This window comes from Ptychodera flava, chromosome 21, assembly GCF_041260155.1.
Source record: "Ptychodera flava strain L36383 chromosome 21, AS_Pfla_20210202, whole genome shotgun sequence".
NCBI lineage: Eukaryota > Metazoa > Hemichordata > Enteropneusta > Ptychoderidae > Ptychodera > Ptychodera flava.
In genome coordinates, this window is record NC_091948.1 from 19,132,696 (window position 1) to 19,148,581 (window position 15,886).

The 15,886-nt window shown below is 39.3% G+C and overlaps 1 protein-coding gene across 1 annotated transcript in view; it reads left to right on the forward strand.

The window, feature by feature from the left end:
• Positions 1-15,524, forward strand: part of LOC139121629 (G-protein coupled receptor 54-like) — a 33,530-nt gene extending 18,006 nt beyond the window's left edge. Inside the window, exons 2-3 of the mRNA XM_070686682.1 lie at positions 11,838-11,973; positions 13,466-15,524. Of these exons, the coding sequence (XP_070542783.1) occupies positions 11,838-11,973; positions 13,466-14,061 (732 nt within the window). The 3' untranslated portion in view covers positions 14,062-15,524. The remainder of the gene's footprint in view (positions 1-11,837; positions 11,974-13,465) is intronic.
• The last annotated feature ends 362 nt before the right edge of the window (positions 15,525-15,886 follow it).

The window sequence follows — 15,886 nt, forward strand, 5'->3', positions numbered from 1 at the left end:
ATATAACTATCATATATATGTATATATATATATATATATATATATATATATATATATATATATATATATATATATATATATATAATATTACGGATATCTTCGCCGATAAAGTGATAGATAGATAGATAGATAGATAGATAGATAGATAGATAGATAGATAGATAGATAGATAGATAGATAGATAGATAGATAGATAGATAGATAGATAGATAGATAGATAGATAGATAGATAGATAGATAGATACTCGTTGAAGGCGTAAATTCTGTGATGTTTCGGTACAGAAATGTTAAGAAACCATAACAAAGTTACATAGGATGTATTACAAAAGTAAAGAATCATTGAAATTCTTTGAAAAATGGACATGAAACAGTGACTTTGACCTTGATGTATATGTAGTATAGGCCTACGTGTAGAGAGCGAGGGAGAGGATACCCATGTAAAGCATGATAATCGTTCAGTAACTTCCTTCACGTACACCGCTACCCAACGATTTCTTGTTTGAATATTCACGATTTGGTGCATGTCATCACTGAAAATAGCTTGTAATCATGGCGTTTCTCACATGTAGTCCGCTTAAGATATACCATCTGTACGATCTGAACGCCGATGCTGATTTTCGAAGGTGCAGAACGGGATAATAAGTTATAAATAATTAATTGGTTATAACAGATTTCTGTGTCTCTTCGTGGGTTACCTCATCAGAGAGCTGAGTCAATTTAGCACCCCCGAAAATATACCAATGTCCAATCTTTCTGTTCGGAACGTACACAAGCCATGAAAAATTCATTGACAATGTTAGCTTTCCAAGGTTAATAGCCAAGTCGCCTTAAAATCTTCGGTACACCATCCTCGTTTGTGGATAATTGTTTTCTCGTGTTTCTCGTCCCCTGGGATTCACTCCGCGTTCGTAAAATGCCTTACCTGCTGACTGAAAGGCTTTTGACTCCCATCTCAAGTTTTTTCCTGCTCTGAAGTAAAAGGGTATGGTAATCCCCGATATATGAAATCTTTTGTAAAAATAAATGTATTACAGAGTAACATTGATGTTAAGGGTATTTTTCACGACTGGGAGGACTTCAACAAGTCGATGCGACAGGGGTATACAAGAACACGGAGAGAACTCTGGATTTATTTTAAACAAGAGAATGGAGGCACAAACAATCAAAGGTGGTTATATCACTCAGTTTGATGTTACATGGTCAATTAGCATATGGCATAATTTTCGGCGAGTCCTTTGAATGCAGTGCATGATTAAACGCTGGATGTGCTAGCGGCTCAACATTTTACGATCTAAGTCGATGCAATTTAATGAGAAGATATTTGCCCTCGAACTTTCTTCCAAATAGACGGCGACAATTCCCGATCCACCCTCAGGGCAGAAAGCGTAACTGGATCGCTCAGCTAAAGACGGTAGCCTGTAGGGGAAGATGTACGAAATGGTTTGTCCTGTTTTGGGGTTTTTTTTCACATGTGAAATTTGTGTCTGTGAACTGTGAGCCATATAAGACAGCCAGGCGAAGGAATCTTGACAAAGTCACCCGGGCTAATTAATTAGATCGTTCTACACTTGGACTTGTAAGTTTTCGTAGCGAGGTATTGAATTAGATTAGTCGACGGAAGTAATGTTAAAGACCTACATATACACGGCTCCCACTAGCCCTATTTGTATGATACATATAGTTCCACTTTTATTTCATCATTGATTCGAGTCAAATCTTGCATGTTATTTACAAGTATTCTAGTAAATATTAAAATAAGTTTATGTACTTTCGGTTGACATAAATTCAAGGCACAAATCATCTAAGGAACAGACATTTTGGATTCTCAAATTTACACAATTCTCTACCGGTCTACAAATTGCTTAACTCATGTTGAAACTTGCGAGTGGAAAATGGTTATTTTGCGATCCTGTTGTTATGAAAATATACTATTTACTTATCTATGACTATAATCACGGAATGCAGCGGCCATTTTGAATTTCAGGTATCCGTAACTTTGAGGTAATTTGTTTCTCTTGTCTAAAACTATGCATGGTGACCCCGATTTTTATTCTTGGTTATGAAAGACAATGGGAGTTGAGTTTTCTTAGTTCATGATCAAAGTATGGGCACCTAATGGCCAATCTTTCTGTACAGAACGTACGCAAGCCATGAAATATTCATTCACGATGTTAACTTTCAAAGGTTAATAGCCCAGCGGCCTTAAAATATTATGTTTATTATCCTCGTTTGCGGATAATCGTTTTCTCGTGTCCTCGTTTTCGCCGGGTTTTACCCTTTCACCACCAATGGTTTAGCCCCAAACTCTTTGTTATCGAAGTGAATGTGGACCTGTATACAGTAAATCGGGGGTGAACAGGTTAAATCATTCATTCTCAGGATGCATATCATCTTAATTCGTTTATCTTTCTGACACTTCTTTGGAACAACTACTATACCAGTACAGTGGCAGTATTACTTCTTGGACTCTGCCTTTTTGAAAACCATCGTTCGATTTCTAACAGAGGAATTTAATCGACTTTTTTACAGGTGGAATAATTCTTCCCTAGGGTTGACATACTAAGACTTTCGCCGTCACTACCGAACGATCAAATAAGTCTTATGCGATGACCGAAGAAATGATCAGTTTCACTGATTCGCAAAATTTGCACTACCATATAATATAAGAAATAGTTAATCCAACAATCACTGAACTGAAAACTGACGCGATCATGAACTATCTATAACGCATTATTTCTCTTCTCGTATTGAAATTAGGGAGAGATGTTTCCTCCAGGAAACTTTCAACCATTCTCTTTCAAACCCAAGGGGGATTACAGTGCAAATTTTGATACTGGAGAAACAAATTACGTATGTAACACTCGAAACTCAAAATATCAGCATTCCCCATGTTAACACTGTGAGGAAAAATTAGTTTTTCGATTTTTCGAAAAAAAATACGACTGTGAAAAGTTTACTTTTTCCAAGAGCTTCAAAATGAGCCCATACAAGCCGTGGACCAGCGCCGTAACGAAGCAAGCTTTCATTTGGGACTTGCTTAGGGTTCTGGGTATCCATGCACTGAAAAACCCTAATTTGTACTGTTGTTGTCAGCGTCAACTATATTACAGAACAGCGACGTGGGTGACTACTTCCCAGTATAAATCTTTGGGATAAGTAAACATTCGATGTGCCAAGTCGGCGAAAACTCCTCCCGCCTCAGTCAGGCGACACCATATCAACATGCTGTAAGCCCACTACTTGTTTCAACACATGAGAGCGCATGTTATCAAACCTATATAAAAGTGCTGAATATAGTCTTCTATGCAATTCACAATATCCTTTTTTAAGAATGTGACTATTACATTGCCGTAACGAAAGTTAATACGAGCGTTTGCACAATCAAACCAAGTCATCGACCGTCATTATGATTTTGTTCATATTATACCTGTAGATGTCACCACAGATCATTGTAATACCTTAACAAGGCGCATGTCTTGTTATAGGATGTAAACACGGATTTCTAATTGAATAAAGTCTCAACAATGAGTGTAATTCTGCAGTTTCTGAGTATGTATACATGCTCATTATTAAATTTGTCTCAGAACCCACTGTTACTGCAGGGCGATACTTCGTGACGGCGTTTAAATGTATCTCATAATCGAATGTCCTATTGCCCTGCAAAACACAGTAACTCATATAAGCGGATGTTTCAAAGCGACCATTTCATTCGTCATTTTTGTATAACCAAAGTATTTTATGATATTTGCATTTCTGTGCGTTTTTATCACAGAGTATTATAGACAGAGTAGCAACACTTGCATGCCTTTTGTTCCATGGTCGTCTCGGTAGACTATTGGCTTTTCATATTAAAATGAGCTCCAAAGGTGTTAAACTTTTTGGAGGCTTTGTTTGTGGTTGATGATTACACGAGATTATGCGAAAAATACGACGAGATGGCATCGTACTGCCAGTTGCGTAGCAACCATAGTTACTTTGTGAGCTCTCAGGCCAGAAACACTGCTTCACGCCAATCAAAACATAACACGGCAGCAGTTTCATAAACATGTCCTTCCTTGACGCACGTGTAAAAGAGGGTACGACTGACCGTAAACCATTGAGTAAAACCAGACAGTATCGATAAAAGACTTTCAAATTTGGTTCAAACACACTCATTATATATTCATAAAAATATGAGAGGAATTTTTAAAACGGTAAAACTCGTTTTCCTGAAGCTCAAAACACTCTCGTTTTCGCCAGCACGTCAATTCTGCTCAGCACCACACGACAACAACAACACAAACTTTGCCGAACATACTTTCGCTTAACAATTGGCGAAAATCCGAAAACTACCGAAGGATTCATGGTCGGCACTCTTCGGAAAAGCGAGGCGAGAGCAACCTGAGGCGAGGCGAACATGGATGGGTTACATAACCGCTTCACGCCTTAAACAATACCCGTTGCCACTCTATCTATCTTTCTTTATGGTTTTTATCCTTTGAATGTGATAGCTAGGTGGGAAATTAGGTGACAGGCAGAGACGATGCAAACTGAACAAGCACATTTATTCGTTAGCTCTTTGACTGAAACAAAACCAAAAAATAAAATACACATGTGCCTGTCTATCGTATTTGTCTGCCCGTGTGTACATGTGCACACACATAGTCGCGCAAAGAAGAAATGGCATACTAATACCTTAATTGATCGGTAGAGTGAAGCTTTTTAAATCTTAGCACTGTTGTTTCCAATTCATCAGATGCATCAATGATTAATATGCATACAATACGTTTACCTGTAACGCAATTGTTATTTGCAGCTGTCTGTCAGGCGTAGCGACCAACTTCCATGCTGGAATGAAGTGTGTAGAGACATGATAGACTTCCTATGTCGCACTTTAACAGAATTATGCGTGGGTGATTTCCTAATGGAATTGCGGCACAAGATTTTAGGCCGTAAAACTTCATTCGGGGGGAAAAAAAAAAACAAACAGCTGGTCATTCATTTGTAGAGTCGCCGAGATTAATGAACACGCCATGTCTGCGATGTACTCAATTCGCTGCATTACCAAGGTGGACAATGTTTAATGTTCGTGAAAGCTTCATGCCATCGTTCGAGCTATGGAAGAGTTGCAAAAACCCAAGTCATTTACGAAAACTTAATTTGGTAGAAAATTGTCTTCTCTACAGTTTAATCGCAGAAAAGACATTTAAATCAGTCCTTATTTCCAACAGCTTTGTATGTGATGAATTTATTGTCTACAGCCCATCTGCGGCGGTTCATCCTGTCTACACGAATCCCTATGACAAGATAATTGATCTTTTCGTCGTTATCCTTTTAAAGCCCCCGGCGTTTTGTTGCCTCAGCGTCTGCACTGTCCTTTGAGGCAACATCATCGCAAAATATCATCCAAGATGCATTTTATCCAAAACCCCCTACCAGCCAACCGTTCAGTTAACTTCGAGCACACTGCATTTGGTAAAACGGCGATAATTTAGAGCCTGTTTCTTGTATCTTCTCCGCTGCTGGCGTAAAATGGGTACAGCAACCATTTTAAGGAAGTAAACTCTCCTATCCGTCTGTTCGACCCACAGGCCTTCCCTACCCCCTGTAGTCTTTTCATTTCCGTTGATTCCACTGACACGACAGTGGCACGTGCTTATGTCGTCAATTAGGCTGCCTTTTTAGAACCACTTAAACCCTTGTATGGCTCTTGCTGAGCGAACTCAAATCGCAAAAACAAATAAGGACATTTCTGCAAAGCCCTCTCGCCACGATGACAACACGTACGCTAGTTGAGTAACAGAAAGTTAATTTTGTTATAGTAACTATGGAAGCATTATGAAAACTTACATAAGGTAGTTTTTTCTCTCGGGGTCATAAATTAAGTAAGTCGTTCTGTACTGTCACGAAACTAAGGCCTTTCTTAATTGAACGTCAATTAGAATTAAGAAAGTGTAAACATTCCACATTGAATCCGTTGGCCCAGGTACGACGATATAAATGTAAGGAATCGGGATTTAAAATGAATACCGTCATTAACGTGGTTACACCGGAATGGGGATTCCTTATAACATGTATATTGCTACACATGTGCACTTACACTGTCATTTATGATGATTTTACTTGGAGCTTTCGTTAACACCTGATTTGCATAGTAACGTCCGACTATAGGTCCCGCAAGGACGGCTCCTTTCTATGACCTTTAACCTTAATATTGATTGTAATGTATGATGCAGGATTGTTTTCATTTAAAGTCGATCATAAGAGCAGCTGTCTCCTTCTTCGGTATCAAACTTATGCTCTAAAGTATGGAATCTTCTGATAATCACAGTTTCAGTGCCGATGTATAGGTACAGTTTCTCCCAGTTTTATTTCTTTAAATTAAAAAATCCAGTTTTCCTGTCTTCCTTGTTTTCAGAGGATCTGTTGCAATCGCGATGTTCCTATCTATGTATTTACACGGTATTGTGCACTTTCGATAGAGGCAAAACGTTTAACAACGATAGAAAATTACATGAAGTCTACAGTTGCATAGTTCAAGCCTGCAGCTGAGTAATAAGCGAAATCTTTTGGTGTTGTATTCAACGAGGCATTGTACAATTGGACTCTTACCCGTAGATTTCAACGTTTGAACATTATACTAAACAGTGCAACTTGTACTGTTTACCCATAAGGTTCCGGAGCAAATATTGAGCTCTATCAAACGGTAAATTCTCTGTAGACGACTTAGTTCGTAGCCCCTTATTTCTAGAAAGCCTACCTCGATATTTGCTAGTGCTGTGATTTGCATATTGTCATCGCAGTTCACATAAGGATATGTAAAAAAGAAATTTGAATGACCTCTAAAATAATCGGTTTTGCATTCCCTTGTACAAACGCTGCGATGTGTCTGGTCGACATTAGCAATAATAATCGACAACGTAATAACTCGAGAAGTATGTCTTAGATTTGTTAAAGACTCTCAGAAGAATTAAGGTAAGGCTAAATCACCAGCCGGATATTGTCGCATCATAGAAATGATCTACAAACTCGAACGAATATCGTAGGCAGAGTTTGCAAGATATTTGATCTTGCAAGTTTCGCCTGGAAAGACTGCTTGTACAGGGGAAGGACGAAATCGATTTTTTAGAAGTTATTCAAATTTGCTGCCAACAGAAGCGAAAACCTCCATGTTTTGGAAGCGTCAGCCGATTAAGGTAGAACTCGCCTCGGAGACAGAAATTCGGGCTAGCAAATTTTATCAATGATCTTCTGACTTACCACTTATGGGTATTCATTTTAAAGCTCGTAATGAAAGAAAAGTTTTTACCGTCTTAGTTTTTCGAAAATCGAAATTTTTTTACCGTCTTGGTTTTTCGAAAATCGAAAATTTTGTTTTTCCTCATGGAGTTAACACAGGGATGGCGGCCATTTTGAATTTCCGCTATCGGGAATAGGTAATTTTCTTTCTAGTACCAAAGTTTGCACTCTGACCCCCGATTTTGATTCGAATTCTTGCTTTGGTAAGAGAATGGTCGAAAGTTTCATTGAGGAAAGTGTGAGCAAATGTTCCAGTCTTTCACTTTCGAGGCGCAAATTACCTAATTCAAAATGGTCGTCTTTCTGATGTAGAAAGCCATCTCACATGTTGATCATGTAACATGGCAAACGTGTAATGTCAGAACGAGTTCTGGAAAAGCTTCGTTGTAAATGGCGCTGGTGTATTTGATATTCAGGATAAACGATGTAATCTACCTGTATACATTTATTCTCTCTGTCCTCTTAGATGATTTATTAGATGAGCTGTAATAGACTTTTTGTGTTATGTGTTGTTTGGGCTCGTTTTTTCTCGGCTATTGTTGTTTTATGTCGAGAGAAATCGCTGCATATACTGCATAAGCTGTTAAAATTGCCTTTTTTGGCTGGATTTATTTCCCTTATAGTAACGACGGATCGGATTCACATACGTGATGAAACCTTGTCCCAGGGGTCACGGCTAATTCCAAGTTAAAACACGCTTCTCATCTCACCGCTGTTAAAACCCTACTTCCATAAAAATGAATGCTTGTTTATCATACTTTACCAAGGTACAGAACCCTGTAATGCAACCTTTTAAGCGCACGCCTGTTGATGGCAAACATCTGTCCGATTAACTGCGATTCCTGTCACGGAGAGATGCTGCGGTTTAAAAGCAAACAGGATATTGTGGATGTTTTGCAGGTGCACAATACGTGCAGACATTTTTTGATGAAAACTTGGAACATCGATCCGTTGATGTTTCGATCTGGGGGAAAAAATCAAGCTATAGCTTGATTTTTTATAATTTTTTTTATAACTATGCAAGCTTCTTTGGTACGGCTTAGGATTGTTTTCCCAACAACGAGACGACCGACGTCTATTTCGCACGTTAAATCTCAAAAAGGCGCCACACATTAAACACAGTTCTGCCATCACTGTAGTACAAGCTACAGTATAGCAAAGACTGTTAGTATGTGGAAGAGTCTATATATTCTAATGTCAAAATACCAGGAAACCTCTAAAAACACAATGCCCCTGATACAGTACATGTAGGTTTGCCAATGTAAACTTTCTTACGCATGCGATGTTCCACGTTCCCACAACACACCTGTATTCATATCACGTGCATCTGAACCCTGATTGCAAAAGCGACCAGCGCTGTCGGGTCGGCCGCTGGAGGTCGCTATGGGCCATGGGACTTTACCTCAACTTGATATATGTCGCTCGGTCATTTGTGAAACATCGTCGTACGCTGTCACTTTAAACGCGGGCAATTTTAATCTCTGACTAAAGTTTTCATTAAAAATGTAGCCCCTGAACAGAATTTCTGCTACTGTGTCAGTTTTTATTATCTTCAACTGCGTCGGAAATGTAATTACTTCGATTTTATAGTAGCTCTGCCGATGATCGTTTCACAGTGAAAAGTAGCCCCCCAACCAGTCGCATTTTCCCTTTTATGATCTGACATAATTCAAGCTTCCGTTTTACCCAGCAGCAGACCGTCTTACGCTTCAAGCTTGTCGTAAGTATCTGTGTTCAGTTTCATGATGCAAGTTACAGAAATCGTGCGAATGCGTCGACAGCATTCGATTTTTGATCCCCCTGTGAAAGTGAGACAATTTCATGGGTGTTGTGAACGCTAATGCGCTGGAGTGGAAAAGTTTTACTTTACACCAAACACAGATGATGTAAAATATCATTTTTCGAATGAAGACGAGAGAGGGATGGTACATCTTCTCCAGATACCTATATATTTTTGACAAATAACGACTACGACAGCAGCCATTCAGGATGTACAACACGATAATTACGCTAACCTATGCATAAAAAGTTCATTTGTAACTTAAGGTAATGTGCGCATCGAAATTGAAAGATAAACTTTTGCTCAAACTTTTGTCATGTAAGCTTCAATTCAGCGGTCACCGTGCAAAAATGTTGACACCGGAGAAACAAATCACCGAATATTTCGAATACAAATGGCCGCCACCCCTGTGTTAACACTATAAGGTAAAATAAATTTTCGATTTTCAAAAAATTGAAACGTTGGAAACTTTACTCATTTCATTAAAAATGAGCCCCCTCAAGCAGGAGATTAGAAAAAACATTGGACAAATGTGATGAGAGTCCGAATATCTGTCCTCGAGGCGAATTCTACCTAAAGGCCTACGGCTATGTGTGTATGATAAGAGTGATATCATGATGTACTAATTTGTCATCAATGTCGTTAAGATAAAAAACGCGAACGTGATAAAGGATTCAACCATATGGAAACTTCGTTTTACGAGTTGAGTCACAGAATTCAACTTATTCAATGTCATGCGCAGTGATGATGGATTGATACGATGACTGATGACTTCTGAAAAACCATCACTCTTTATAACATTCCGATGCCAAATTAAAAGGTCGTTAGTGCTGTTCATAAATCACCGGCCAGATTAATTGGATCATTTAGGATTCTGTCAGGGCTGACTACTGTTATTATAATATATTAATGCGCCTCCACGTGTCCGCATGCAATCTGCATCAATGCGAAATGCCCCAGGTGCGGTTGAGATGCCGCGATATTTTGCAAAACCAAACACCGTAATTCCTCCAACATACGCGATGAGCACGGGGGTCGGGTCAGGTCAGTTCAGTGGGAGCCTTACACGTACCAAGCAACCGAGATAATGCATTTCTGATCGAGTGATTCCCTATCGCTATTCTTTCCGCTATACTTCATATTATTACGCCCACGCGCGCTCGTGTGTTCACCTCTCCATATCATTTTTAATGTCAGAGGATGACGTCTTGTAGAAATGTGACCTGCAAACTAAGAAAACATGTGTATGCAAGTTTTGTAAATGTTTTCGTTTGTTTTGCTTCCAAGTGTTTTGACATTTACCATCGAAACTGCCGCATGGCATCGATATCGACAAACAGACACAGCCCATCTGTGTTTGTAGATTACAAACATGTCCGTTTTGAGTTTCTTTTGCAGGGTATGGTTTTAAAACCCGAGTGCACCAAAGGAATGCAAAAGCGAACTATTACCTTTTGTCAGTGACTCAAAGTGAAACTAAAGTACGCAGAAAGCTTTCGTCAATGACTTAAAGTTAAAGTACGCCGAAACCATATTCTGCTTTGCAAACGTCCTCGTCTTGATCGCGTAATATGTGTGTTTTGTTTGGTTTTGTGCAATTTGTTCAAAGTCTGCTTCTGTGTGAAAAACCAGACTAGGCTAGATGTCGAGAGTGTTTGTCTGAAAACGCATGCGCTCTACATGACGCTGAAACGCAACATTAACTGCTCCAGTGCTTTGCTCGAACCATACCTTGGTGTGTAATGTAATAGTACTAGGTTCATCATCATAATGGGACAAAACCTGTAAACCTAACATTTTCACGTATTAATGGAAAAAAACAGCCAGAAGATTGAGTCACCCAGTGGCGACGGTGTGTGATTTTCAATTACCTAATTTGAATGTGCAAGACTTGCGAGTCAATTATGAAATGACTTTCTTCCGTTGTCATGGAAACCTGTCAGTTTAAAGGCTAGATCCAGGCTCCCTATAATTTACTATCTTACACATCTTTTCATGTTACCTTTGACCTCGAAATATGTCACTGTAAATGTAACTAAAGAAACAGTGACTGTCTCCTGTAATTTTCATGCCAGGTACGTTGATTTCTCCTGTACCATGCAGAGCGAGTGGGCATCGCCATAAGTCCTCGCTGGTTATCGCATATCTTGGATCTCGTTCCATTACATTTTATCTCTTTTAACGATTACATTAATGACTTCACATATGGCCATTAATGACCACACCAAGGTCATCAACAAATTCCTGTTTATGGAAAAAAAAAGAATTCTCATATATTATCTTGAATTGGTGATTCGTACATGTACAGTGTTTGCTACCTGGAAACTAACGTTACGCTCTTCAGAATCAAACCATCAGACGGTAGTCGTACCTACTGATGATCTTGGTGAAATCTCATGCGTGTGACGTCAGTGAATGTACATTTGTCCATGTTGTGTCGTCCCATGATTTCCTTTAACAGATGAATTTCATAGGAGGTTCAATAATAACACACACCTTAATACTGATGTAAAACAAATATGGAACCGGTAAACGGCGGTGATTGGTGTGGTTCTTTGGTATGTCTTGAAATATGGGATAAATAATTCTTTCATCTTTAACGTCGCTAGCCTATTGAAGAGTTGTTTTAGTCACTTTATTGTTATGAAATCGTTTTGAAGAACGTTCTTCAATCACATTTTAGTATATATCTTCAAGAATTTGCCTTCAAGAATTCCAAATGTTATGTAACTCAGCTTAACTCAGTCCCTGTGTGTTTCTTTTGTTTTATGTTATCAAGGCATCTCTGCAAGCGACTTGTGGTACACTAACTGCACTGACGGTGGACCGTTGCTACGTTTTGACCAATCCGTTGAAATCCATTGTGTCCAGGACAACCTGGAGAGTCGTGATGATCAACTGCAGTATTTGGATAGGTGAGTACCACATCGATCGATAGAGGGCGCAGGTACAGCTCCACCAAAGTTTTCCTATCCCAAAATACGAAATTTCAAATGTGGTTTAGGGCACAGCGTATCGCCGACACTCAACTTTCTTCCAGATATGCCATAGAATGTTACATGTTCAAAGGAGCGAGATCCAACTTTTTGACAACAGATCATTAATATCTCCCTCATTCCGGATGTATATGTCAATTCTCCAATAACAGTTCCAAGCTTCAGGCAAATCTACGAAGCAGATACTTCAGACATTTGTATCTCCTCGCACCGAAATAGGCATCTCGAATTGCTTTCCTCGTAGCTTTATTGTAACCAGTGGAATAAACAGGAGAAAGACACACGTGGGTGTACAGGGCGCCGAGAAAACTACTGGACGGAAGCGAATCTGTTTCGTCTAAGAACTTTTCAAGGCAAAAAAAAATGAGTGATGTTCTTTGCATTCGACAAGATAGGCACTCAGGCGTGAAGAAACGGGCATAGAACGGAAGCCATTCATTCAATAGCGCAAGATGATATGTAACGAGTTGATTGCGTCCGATATATCCACTTAACCCCAATTATTCCAGTGATAAAAGCTTCTTGTCATTTTACCGTGATGCACTATTATTTTGACATTTCGCTTTCTGTGTTAATACTCGTACACCTGTCTCCTGTTTATTTCAGATAATTTGGTTTTCTATGCAGTTTTTAGCCTACTGTATGCCCTAATAATATAAACGGGCACATTTGATCTGTAATAATGATCTATTAAATTCTTAAACTCAATTATTCATTATAGGTTAGGTGGTACCGTTGGGCCAGAAATTTGTTTCCACCAGTATATACCTTCGAGGTGGAAATATTACTCTGTAATATTAAAATCTATAGTATTTCAGTAATTTGGAGCGTGTAAACATATCATTTATTATAAGTTATTTCGCTGACCAGTATATGGTGTTGTTTAATTTAAAATTAAAATTGAAACGGTTGAGTGACAGGCCCACGAAAACGTGTTCCTTGTATAGCCCTCGTCTCTGATGGGGATCCTGTCATTTTGCATGTTGAAAATTATCAAAGAAGTGATCCCCGGGAAGCGTAAGTGTACAGATGGACATTTCAGTTACTCGATATCTGATCAAAATTTTCAACCTAGGATTGCACAACGCTCAGGCTGCTACACATACATATATGCTGCTTGTACTTGCTTGTACGGCAAAGTATGAACTCGCGTGTTACCGCGTTTCAGTTTCCGAAAAGAGCTCAGCTTCACCCGGTAAATGGATCCCGGCATGAGCACTTTGAAAAATCGCGTGTTTTCTTCCTACCCTTTTACACATAATCACAGGCACTGCCGTTGTAGAGCGTTATCAACTGCGGCGAATCCTGTGCTTTTAATAATGTATAATATGCAATTTCTCAGCTGAGCAAAGCCACTGTTAATATTCCCAATTATCGTAATAATCAACATATTCTTTTATCTCATTTTCAGTATCCCTGACGCTTCACTTTCCGGCGTTTTTATTTCACAAAGTCGTTGACGGAGCAGAGGAGTTCGGCTCTTCAGGAGGTCAATTTTGCGCTTCTAAGTTTCCTACCGATGCCGGACATACCATCTACTATACATACCTGGTCGTCGTGTCCTACCTTGTGCCCTTGGTGATTATAAGCTGCTGCTACTATCAGATCCTGCGTAGGATTTTACAGTCGACTCAGTCCAACGGTATCGTACCTTACGACCCGAAGGAGACACGGAAACGCCAGCGGAGGAGGAAAGTAATCCGCATGGTTCTGATCATGGTTAGTTTGTTTGCGATCTGTTGGGCACCGCTGCACGGTGTCAATTTGTGGCAAATCCATACGAACGACACGTCGCATCCCACTGTACACATACGGACTTTCGCCCTGTGTCTGGCCTACGCTAACTCCTGCGTCAATCCGTTTGTGTACGCCTTTTCCGGGAGGAACTACCGTACTCGCTTTTTCGCGATCCTACGGCGGCAACGCACTCCGCCCCTTCACGAATTCGTCAACGGCAATTCACCAGTAATCTTAGGAGGCTTGACTTGGGCAATGTGGTGGAATTGAGCTCTGTCGATACGTGTAGCGATGGACATATAGCGTCACGAAGAAGATTGCCGTAAGAATCATTCCATGAACCCCAGTAATGGAGGGGCCGTGCATTAACAAATACCAACATGTCCAACTCAGCAACGAACAAAATGTTTATTTGCCAAATATATAGTTCTTTGAAGTTGTTTTCTTTTGAATGACGGGGAGATATAACAAATATTACCTGAGCTGTTTTCATGTGAGTCAATACCTGAGATTGCTCCAGCAGAAACAAAAGATTATTGTTACTTGTGACAGGTGGCGGTGTTGATAAGAGACAGCCGCGTATACGTAGATCCAGTGGTGTGAATGCATGGCCAAAACGCCGACACGCGCATGGTGACTTGTTTATGATACCCATATCAAAGTATCTAACCGTCTTAGGTTATGATGCAAGCCAATGAATATTTATACTCGCCGCGTGTGTACTGCTCTACTTGTGTGAGAACATGAAACAGCATTTTACAAAGCTATGCTGGTGGACCGATGCTTGGTGCTCACTCTACTTTTGCTGTTGCCAAGGAGCAGTCAATGGCAGAGATTTTAAGAGGTGCACAGTTGTTAATCAACAGTTTATACGATGGGAAAACGTTCAGATAATTGGTGTGCCTTATAGTTTCGTTTAAAAGCGAGCGTTTTTTTATTTCTTTCGTGGCACGAATGACTGACCGGGTAGCCGTGACTGAGATGGTAGGAAGCAGAATGGACGATCCATAACTAGCGGGCGCTGCTTCCCGGGCTTCAAAAGTTCCGCTATACCAAAATACAAATAACGGAATGAAATTTACGTTATCACAGAAAAGAGTAACAATTTATCTGACAAGTCAAACGAGTATAAAGTGTACTTGAAGCGTAACGTCATGTTTTTTGTTTTTTGGTTTTTTTTGCTTTCGGGGAGTTTGTTTTTTTGCAATCGATGAGAGTAAAGCAGAACATTACGATTCCTCCAAATCTAAGGTGTTTTTTTTCAAACATAAATTTTATCAATAAATGTAACTCTGATAGCAGGTGTGCCTATTGTGAGTATGAAAGCAAAAATGTACAAATGAAATACATACAGTTATACAGTTGTAGAAGAAGGGATCTAAATAGCCAGTAACTCGTGTCTTCAGTTGAAAGTAAAGCGTAAGAAAATGAAATCTTAATTTTAATACAATGAGGATATCGAGACTCCGCCTTGACCTTCAAATCTAACTAAGCTTGAAAATTAAGTCTTACAATCATTAACTTTGTATGACGTCATATCCGAGGAGTCAAGTTATCTTTTCAGTTTTGATTTACGTAGGATTAAAGTGTGATCTTTATTTCAAATCCTACAGAAAGTGATACAGTAAATAATATCTGCTGTTTCTTTGTTATCAACGTCAGTTCCAACTGTCGCTGGTGCTTTTATCTCCATGCTATTAAAGGAATTTTAATCTCCATCAATGTGAAAGGTGCATTTTCTCGTTTCTTTTAAATTTATTGCATTCACATAAAACACGATCAAGGATTCAGTCTTGACCACAAAAATTACATTTTCCACCATTAGAATTCTTTTTGGCCATTCTTCCTGACAACCAAGCTTCTTTGAAATGTTTCAGACTTTAAATCACTGGCCGTAATGCTCACAGCTCTTTTGGGATTAAAACGACTCGACTAAATAAAGACATTTTGGAAACTAAACGTGGTATTTCAAGTTAAGAACATAAAGCTTCCATCAAATTTTTGTGTTTGATCAGTTGATTTTCTTCGGTGTGTCTGGGCTTGAATTTAGTAGCGTTACATATTCGTCATAATTTCTTCTAATCTGTGTCTCTTT